The sequence below is a fragment of the Poecilia latipinna genome, unplaced genomic scaffold (assembly GCF_001443285.1).
Source record: "Poecilia latipinna isolate Pla-1442-1.1 unplaced genomic scaffold, P_latipinna-1.0 Scaffold2347, whole genome shotgun sequence".
NCBI classification, from domain to species: domain Eukaryota; kingdom Metazoa; phylum Chordata; class Actinopteri; order Cyprinodontiformes; family Poeciliidae; genus Poecilia; species Poecilia latipinna.
The window spans coordinates 43,494-53,338 of record NW_015114963.1 but is presented as its reverse complement, the minus strand read 5'-3'; the positions used below and the strand labels follow the sequence as shown (position 1 = coordinate 53,338).

The 9,845-nt window shown below is 41.8% G+C and overlaps 1 protein-coding gene across 1 annotated transcript; it reads right to left on the bottom strand.

Annotated features, from left to right (window-relative positions):
* Positions 1-1,242: 1,242 nt before the first annotated feature.
* Positions 1,243-6,269, bottom strand: LOC106937439 (cbp/p300-interacting transactivator 3-like). The gene is made up of 2 exons (XM_015018956.1): positions 5,796-6,269; positions 1,243-3,313 (listed from the first exon to the last, which is right to left on the bottom strand). The coding sequence occupies exon 2, from the start codon at positions 3,295-3,297 to the stop codon at positions 2,593-2,595; it is 705 nt and encodes a 234-aa protein (XP_014874442.1). The 5' UTR covers positions 3,298-3,313; positions 5,796-6,269; the 3' UTR covers positions 1,243-2,592.
* Between the last annotated feature and the right edge of the window lie 3,576 nt (positions 6,270-9,845).

Sequence of the window (9,845 nt, the reverse complement as noted above, 5' to 3'; positions counted from 1 at the left end):
CAGCGTCACCGGCAGGCTTGTTTTCTACAGACAGGGGGCGCCAACGCGGCCGTGCAGGAGCAGATTACTGCGGCGCACCGGCGCGGCGCTGACCTCTGACACTGATCCTGCAAAAGCGGGAGGTTTTCACATGTCGAGAAAAGAAAGGGGGGAAAAAAGCACCACAGAGTGTGTTGGTTTTCCAATGACTGAGTCATCAGATAGCATCCACAACCAGCTCAATTAAGACAAGCGTGATAAACGTGTAGTTTAACTCCGATCAGCAGGAACAACAGCCGAGGAAGCGAAGCTATAAGACATGACTAGAGCTCCAGCACATCGGCTCTACAGGTAGAGGCAGCTTTTAACAATGATTAAGCTAAGTGCTGCTAGCCAGCCTGATGGTACAGGTGATGGGTGTGTGGATGTGGACATCGTTCGATGGGATTTAAATGCACTGATGTACACACACAGGGAAAAAAAACAACAACTAAGCTCTAAAAACATACAGATGCACAGTCTGTGATCAATCGTTTTTCTGTTTTGCAAATCTGTATAGAAATACAATATGAATTTGTGTTTTTGTTGGTTTTTATACATTTAATCTTACATACATATACGGCCAAATGCATTTGACTTGTAGCAGTGACATTTCAAGACAATAATTGAAGTAAATTAAATTTGATACATTTAGGCTTCATTCCCACCAGTCCTGTTCAGTCCACTTTAATCCAACTCCAGTCCATTTGTCTAGGAAGTCCGGTTTGTTTGGGGAGGTGTGAATGCTAATCAAACTCTGATTAGGACCAAAAAAGCGATCCCTGGTCCATCTATAAACCTAGGTCTGGGTTCAGTGGAAGTGAACTCTGATTCAGTTTGAATGTGCATGAGATCCCTACAAAAGCAGGAAGTAGACCACAGCACAGGGTATTCTGGGTAAATTCAACCAAAATAAACATGCTAGTCTAATGCTAGCAGGAGAAATGACTCGTCCCTGTAGCCAAAACAACAACAAAAAAATCCACGCTAAAATCTGACTCTACTCCATTACTGTTTACATTTCATGAACAAGGAAGTTGCTGTCATCTCTTCTTCAGAGGTTTCTGTGTTGTTTCCTTCAGTGGCTCTTGATGCAGAGCCACCACAGGTGAGGAGGGCAACAGGTTTTTCAAAGTGTTTGGTTCGTTTCACATCGTGCAATATGAAAGTTGAGCATGGAACAAATTTTGCTCCTCAATCAAACCGCGTCTACTGGACCATCAAGTGTAAAAACACCTTTAATCTGAAGACGCACCGATCACATTTTTCCAACCAATTTCCCATCTCAGCTTTATTCTGCTAATATTCATTTTAATCAATTCCCATTTCTCTTCCAGAACAACAATATAAAATGTCAAACGAACATCATCCTAAATATTTCCTTCTAGCCTTTCCGGTGCTACAAACATTATTTGTTGGAGTGGCAGAGACGATGTCACACTTTGTGTGTGTGTGTGTGTGTGTGTGTATGAGAGAGCATTCAGTCAGTGTAAAACAGTCTTTTACTATTTTAATTTACAAAATGATTACAAGTTGACATTTGAAATTAGCTTTAGCGCTTAAAAAGAATGACTAAATCAGCAGGGCTAGCAATACTACAACCGCAGTTTCAGAGGAAGCTAAAGGCTACAAACATTTCCTAATCCAGTGTGTTCCATGTTGAAAGTTATAAGAATAAAAGACAGAAACCTTCAGCTACTAAATTCAGCCTTCCTGTTATCTCTTGGAGGTTTTACAGTCTGAAAGAACCTCAGACATTTTCAACATGTTGTCAGTAACAACTCCAATGTCGAACAGTGTTCAGAGATAGAGCAGAAATGTGTTGCATTAATTGATCAAAATAAAAATTTGATTTTTGGGAGTTTCTGACTGGCTGGGGTGAAAGGTCAGGGCCGAAGAATCATTCAACCTCTACATTACTCCCAACAGATTCCAGATGATTACTCAAACAATTCAACATAACCTCATAATAACCACTTAGAAATTTAGCAAACCTCACTTTACTTTATATGAGTAGATTTTTTTTTTACTTTTTGAAGAACCAGCCTTCAAAATCCACATAAAAGACATTCCAAACTCCCTTCATTCCTGCATAACTGATCCCAGAAGACTTTTAGCTTGTGATAAACTGTAAGATGTTTGCTTCCAGTCGACGGTGTAATCAGAGCTAAGACACATTTACAAATGCCACAGAATCAGAATCATCAGGTCATTGTTCCCTACTGCATTTGTGAAATCTAACCCAAAGCTTTGGTACTGTAGGCACATGTGCTGAAGGCCAGATGTTACAGGCAGAACCTGCAACATCTGGATGCCTCAATTTATCCAAAAGCGACAGATCTTCCTGGCTTCCATCTAAAGGAAACAGAAACCTGGCACTTTCCCTGTTTTTTACTCATTACAATTCTCCATTCGCTTAGCAGGTAGGTCAGTTTGAAGGCGCACTCATCGCTGTCATGTACATAAACATAGAAACACCCAAACAGAACAGAGAGATTGTCTGCTTTTGCTGTGCTACTGTGGCCACTCAGTCACTCTTTGGGTGTCCAGGTGGAACAAACCACTCTGCTCTCCTCAACAGCTCACCGTGCTCGACTGCTGTTTACACACAAAGTCTGATAGGAAGTCAAACTCGTTCTGTCCCAGGAAGAGCTCAGGCAGCTCCTGAACACGATCCAAGCCTAACTCCAACACTAGCGAGGTCAGAACTTCCTCATCGATCAGGTCCATGTCCATTCCGTTCACCCCGAAAGGCGCGCTGATGTGCTGCATGCCGGACAACTGGGCGGGCCCCATCCGGTACTGTGCCCCGTTGGGCAGGTGGTGACCATTGGCCGACCCCAGCGGGTGTCCATGATACTGAGTGTTGAGTTTCTGTAGGTGCATGCTCGCCATGAGCTGCTGCGACGTGAGGTTGCCAGGGAGATACTGCGGCGGGTGTCCACCCTGCTGCTGCTGCTGCTGCTGCTGCTGCTGCTGGGGGTGCATGTGGTGGTGGTGGTGCTGCTGCTGGCCCTGGCCGTTATACATCATGTTCCCATGCATCATCTGATGGTGATGGTTGGTCATTGGAGCTCCATTCACGCCCATGCCTCCCGGTCCCATAATGTTCGGTCTCTGTCTCATGACCCCCTCTGTGGTATTCTGAGGGTTCCTGCCGTAATGCAACACCTGGCCATTAGGCAGCCCCCGCAGGCCCGGCTGGCCGTTGTGCTGCGCTGGTCCGTTCACGCCCATCCGGAAACCGTGAGACATGGGCATCATCATGTGTTCAGCCATGGTTGTTAAGTCTTCCCTGAAAAAATGACGTGAAAACACATAGCCATAATTATTCCTCCAATGATGTCAGCAAGATTATACAAAGTATGGCAAAATCCGACTTAAAAATATCATTTTTGAGTAACAAAACAACCTGTGTTGGAATACAATGCTTCTACAGATTTATTATTGGTCAATAAACAACTTATACAACTTATTGATAGAGAATTCATGTCTCCTGGTTTTTATGGAAGAAGTTCTGTTTGTAGTTTGCCACCACCCATGAAAGAGAGCAGCAGAAGAAGGTGGCCTGGTCACTTGAGGCCAGATACTGGTATTCTTTGGTCAGCATGCAAAATGTTGTGTGGTGAAAGCTACCACTGCACTCTGAACACACCATCCACACAGTGAAACCTGATGATGAAGACAGTGAAGCTGGTCAGAGTTGATCAAGTCCAGAGGACCCCAACGCGCTTCAATCTACATTCAGTCATTCACACACACATTCACCGGACAAGCTACCGGCTCAGCCCAGGGCAGCCCAGTGGCACCAGAGCTGCCATTCCCCGTTGCCTCTGGACCCTCTGACCCCCAAGTGTCTTGCTAAAGGACACAACAACAGAGACGGATGGAGTGAGGATTGAATCAATTGTGGTATGATCTCCTACCACAGTTAGAACCATCATTCATACCTGTGGGTGACAATGGCCCAGTCAAAGTACAGAGCTAATCTTATTAGGGCTCTAAGTTAAGAGTCTATAGCGGATGTTATAATCCAATCTAACTTAGGTTTCAGGCCTGTTACGAGACAACACCAGGACAGTAAAATGCCAATATTTTCATGCGTTTTGGCCTCTCGTTTACATGGCAACAACGTTTTGGTCTCTCGTTTACATGGTAAGAACATTTTTGACTGAACAAAAACACAAAGGTTCAACAACGGACTCCAGAGTAAAACTTTTTGAACTCAGGCCTGGAGACGATTTTTGGTATATCTCCTAACGTTTTGTGTCTGTGCATCTACATGGATTAGCTCCCTGGGATCCCACAAATGATCATTTTTGAAGCTGGGTTCCAGATTGGATAAACGCTGGTTTCATGTTTCCATGGCGGCCTTGTCTTCCTTACACTCACAAATAACAAACATGGCTTTGACTGGTGTATTTTGCGTTGTTCGCTTGCAGTGTTACAGCGATTGGTCCAGAAGAGCTACATTTTATGTGAATGCAGATTTTTTTTCTCAGTCGTTTACAGTATGCCATGCTAGTTTCTGTGTGCGCGGGGCCTTAATGTTATTCATATCCACCTAAACGAAAACCAAAAACATTTGGATGATGCAAGTCATGTCAGCTTATTGCACATCTAGTTTTGATTTGGCACAACAATAATGGAGGATGGCTGTCTCTGTGCTGCTGCACCTCTTCACTTCATTTAGTGTGTTGAAGCAAAATCTGCTCTATATGAAACATTTACCGCATGAAAATACTCTGCTAAATTAGAAAGCTCAAAATTTTCACTGCCTCCTGCAGGCCTGGCATGTAAACTACATTGCTCCTAGTGTTATTTGGATTTGCATTCCGTTCTAGTATTTATACGCACTTTTTTTCGTATGCTAAACGGGAAAACCAACTTAGAAACACGAAAGACGTGCAGTTGTATCTGCGGCCAAAAGGTGGTGCTGCACAGGACAGACTCAGGAGGGGCAGAATACAGAAATAGGACAGTGTTCAGAAGTTTTATTGTACACAAAACAGAAAAAGAAAATATGCATAATTTTTGTTCCACTTCACAAGTATAAACTTCTACATCCTGCTCTGTTACAGAAAATACAGTGAAGTTTGTGGATGAAATATGGCAGAGGAAATGCATCAGAAACACAGGGAGCATTACAAAACCTCAAAAATTACACCATTCAAGAATTACCACTACCACTGTCAGACATGATGGGTGGGGGGAAGAAACACTGCAGCTTGGAGGACTGAAATACACACACACATACACACCAACTTCTTTCTCTCTTGATTTCAAAACACAACACACTGCCTCTGCATTCACAGTCATCTCTGATGTTCTTGCTTGAAGTTCGATTACCACAGCAACAACACATCCTGTTCACGCACACACAAACACACACAGCCCCACATTTCCTCACATGACCGATGTGCTGTGAATGATCCCCAGTGTGTTTGTTGTCGTTTAGCGACTGTGAATCCCACACACACACACACACGCACACACACACACACACACACACTGCTCTGCTCGGCATCCATGAAGCATCAGATCACGATCCTAATCAGCGCTGCTGTTTCTAACAGCCAGCGATCCCTCCGCTCTCTGTCACCTCTCATGTCACAGCAGATCTACCTGCTAACGATCCGGCTGCTTTCTTTCTATAACGCAGAGACGCACTATGTGTGTCAGGACAAAGAGAAAATGCTGCCTGACTCTCTGCCCTTTTTTTTTTTTTTTTTTTTTTTTTTTTTTTTTGATAAGGACGAACAGAAGCGATCACCTACCCGATGGCGTAAAGTGAAATCGTTCGGAGAAGTTCGTTAAGTCCCAGCTCGTCCCTTCAGCTGATGCTCCGGATACATGCAGCCTGCGGCGGATTCAAACTGTGCGGCTTCTCGATCTAAAGAAGAGTTTGTTTTCTGGGTCAACTCAGGGATTATATACATGCAGAAAGCTCAGAGAGAGAGAGGGAGAGAGAGGAGGAGGCACCGTCCTCTCCGTCTCCTTTGTTGCCATTGGTCCTCCCCCTTAATCACTGTGCAAAGAAACCTTCACCTCCGCTGATCCAGGAGCAGCTCAGAGCTGCACGTCCGCAGCGTCCAGCCTGCAGCAGGCTGAAGCAGTGTGATTACAGATGATCCTCACTGCTGACTCAAGGCTTTCTGCTTCTGCATGAGGACTAGTTTAACACAATGACAGGACTCTGATGTTTAAAGCTGCAGTTTGTAACTCTTAGACATGTTTTTACATATTTCTTAAAGGGGCAGTATTATTTAAAATAGACTGTTTTGAGCATTATGTTATGTTGTAATCTTATAGCACTGTCAATCATCCTTGTGTATCCTCTGCTGGTACTCTCCCACTTGCTCTCTGCTAGTTTAACTCCAGTTAGCATGGCTGATAAGCCTCCATTATTACCTGTAATGGTAAGATATTTCTCCAGCATTAACACATAGAACATTGCATACACCAGCTTAATAGACAGCGCTAAGTCCCTCCTCCTGGCTCTGATTGGTTGTTTCTGACCAGGACTGGTGCATTTTTACAGATGGCAGACTGTATTATACCATTACAACTAATGATATTATATATTAAACAAGTAAGTAAAAAAACATATTTTTTATAAAAGTTCCATAATTCAGCTTTAAAGAGATGATAAACAAATGCTTGAATTACACAATAGAATACAAACAATTAGATTGCAATTCCCTTGAGATAAAGCCCATAGACTGTAGTGAGCTGGAGCAGCGTTTACATGATGGAGATATGCTTTTATCATATCACCTCCAGTGTGTTTGGAACGCTCCGTCTCTTCCTGTCCTCCTCTCTGGACATACAGAGCAGAGCGATAACCACACAGCACCGGTGGAGCGCAGAGCTTCTGGAGGCAGAACGACGGTTTATCATTGAGCTGCAAACAGAAGATTTATCACAGCAGAGATGCTCTAGCTGTTAGAATACAGCACTTATCTGCTCATATCGCTTCACATCAGGTTAGATTGTACATGTAGAAGGAAAGGTAGTTTATGGTTTTCTGGACATCAGCAGGCTGGTTTGTAGGCTGAATGTAGGTCTAAACCAGGGGTGTCAAACTCCAGTCCTCAAGGGCCGCTGTCCTGCAACTTTTAGATGTGCCTCTGCTGCACCACACCTGAAAAGAATAATTAGGTCATTAGCAAGGCTCAGGAGAACCGATCTACACAGGGAGGAGGTAATTAAGCCATTTCATTCCACTGTTTTTTACCTGTGGCACATCTAAACACTGCAGGACAGCGGCCCTTGAGGACTGGAGTTTGACACCCCTGGAAACCATATCAATGATGTGTTTATAGGTATTGACTGACTGTATATGTTTTAAATCTAACTGATTAAAAACGATGTCATAGCTAACACATATACATGCTCGGTTATGATTGTCATTTTTGTACATATTTGACAAGTTTGGGTTTCCACTAAAACTTTGAATTGACCAACATCTGACTGAAAAAGGACTGGATATTAATGTTTGAATATATTAGGGTGATGGTAAAGAGGCCTTCCAGCCTCAATGGCTTTGAGCTCAGACATGAATCATACCAGAGGACACATGGAGAAGCTGCTAAGAAAAAGAAAAGGGTTGCTGTGATGGCAATGAAGGTGTTTTCACTCAATATTGCATTTTAAATCTAAATCTTCTGGAGAAATGCATTATATGCCTTATGTGTTTTTTTTTTGTTTGTTTTGTTTTTTGCATCATTTACAAAGCCCAAACTGGAGCAAATACATAAACTGTGTTTTTTCAAGTTTGTGTAGACTGTAGGGTGAAATCCAGGCACCTGCAGATTTTGAGCAGATGTAAAGTTATGGCTGGGAAGAAAAAAAAATCCATATATGTGTCTCAAAGCATCTTTGTGTGCTAAAAGCTAAAAGTGCAGCCTTATTTCACCACAGGTTATGACTGATTAATATTTAATCTTTCCCAGATACAGTTGAAACCATTTATTTTCATACACAGTGTAAATACTAAATTTGGTATTTATTTCAAAAGTCAACGCTTTGTTTATATCTGGAATTGGTTTTACTGGATCTGTTTTTGAGATCCAGAAGCATAGCAAAGAAATTGTGTGACAGTAACTTATCTCCAACTCGTGACATTTCACTTACCTGGCCGTTTGTTTCCCCACTGACAGGATCGTTTTCATGGTGCTTGTTACATATAAATAAATCAGGGGCTTTGGACAGTTGTTATCCAGGTTTTTGTTATTGTTGGATCAGATTTTTTTTATTTAAATCCAATCTAAACGCCGTTCCTCGTCAGCCTTGCTGACATTGTGTCAGCGCTGCAGCCTCTCTGCACAGTTCTGCTTGGTAATTATGATTCCTGCTGCACAGCTGACATTTTTCTTGTGGCGACAAACTGTAACATGCTCTGTGAAGATGTCAGAGCACATTCTGAACTGCTCCATTGCTAATTTACACATTGGACTAAAATATTACGCTACATCAATCAGTACAGAGTAAATACATCAATATTTCATCACTCTCTCTATTTGAAAAAAAAAAGCAAACTATACTGACAGTATTGCTGCAACACCACAAATAAAAACAAAAAATTCAATTAAATTTTAATGTTAGTTTGACTTTTTAAGTTTATTTTTTTCTGAATGTTTTACATTCTACATTTTTTGGAGGGACCCTTTTGAATTTTTTATTTTAAGTCTAATTTTAGACAGTTCTTGGAACTGGACATTTTTGCTTGGTTTAAGCTTAAATATGACAGATGGAATCACAATAAACACAGATGTAATATCCCATCAGCAAACTGGGAAAACCCACATACTGACACAATTGCTTTGTGAGCTTCTGAAATCTGATTTTAAATATCTACGTTAAATGGAGGCACAGCTATGGGTGTAGTTTGAGGTCATTTCTTAAACTCTGCCTCCTAGTGTGACACGATGAGAAAATCAATAAAAGTCTATTAGTGAATATTTCAGAAGGAGCAAAAGAGCCAAGGTGCAAAAAAAATAAAAAATAAAAAAAAAATAAAAAATAAAAAAAAAATAAAAAAAATCCATTGCACAAAGTTAAATGCTAACTTATATTTTGCTCAAAACATAAACGTCCGTCTGTGAAAAGCTGGTGGTAGATGTAACTGAAGGACGGTGTTTTGACCTAATGTCTGGCACAAACCTGAGGCTCATAACATTACAACCTGATTCATCAGCAACAGAAATCTCTGAGGGACATGGATTCCCTGGTCACACAATTCTCTGTTTTTTGAATGAAATCTGGAGATGAAACTGAACCGTTCACTTTCTGGCTGAATTAGAAATAAAATTCACTCTTGGAAATCTGTCATCTCTCACACTCACCTAAAACCCTTTCTGTCTTTGCTTCTTGCAGAAGGCCTTCATAATAACATTAGGTGTACCTGAAATAATCTTTCATCTCACAGCTGATGCTCCTCAGTCATAAAACAGTGAGTACTAGTGCTGGAGTTGTTGGTTCCACATAAGGAGATCTGAACCAAAGGAAAATGTTCTTAGCTATGGTTTTTCCCAATTAATTATCAGTTTTATTTATTTCTGTTAGAAATGTTTTCTTATTTTCATCATGTCGTTAGTTGTAGTTAACTTTGATGACCGTGATCTGCACATGTTGGTCGTATCTGTACAGATGCAGGTGTAAGGACTGCCTGGTGAGGCTCAGCAGGGGTTCAGTTCGTTGCTGCTGCAGATCAGATCAGCACGCTCACTTTTGTTTTCCGATATCACAGGCAGAGGTGCAAAAAGTGGGTTTGAGCCACACATATGGGCGTCATGATAGAAGGGACGCCAAAACTAGGTGGAATA

Excerpts from the sequence above, each read along its gene's own strand:
- LOC106937439 (XM_015018956.1), bottom strand. The coding sequence starts at position 3,297 with ATGGCTGAACACATGATGATGCCCATGTCTCACGGTTTCCGGATGGGC.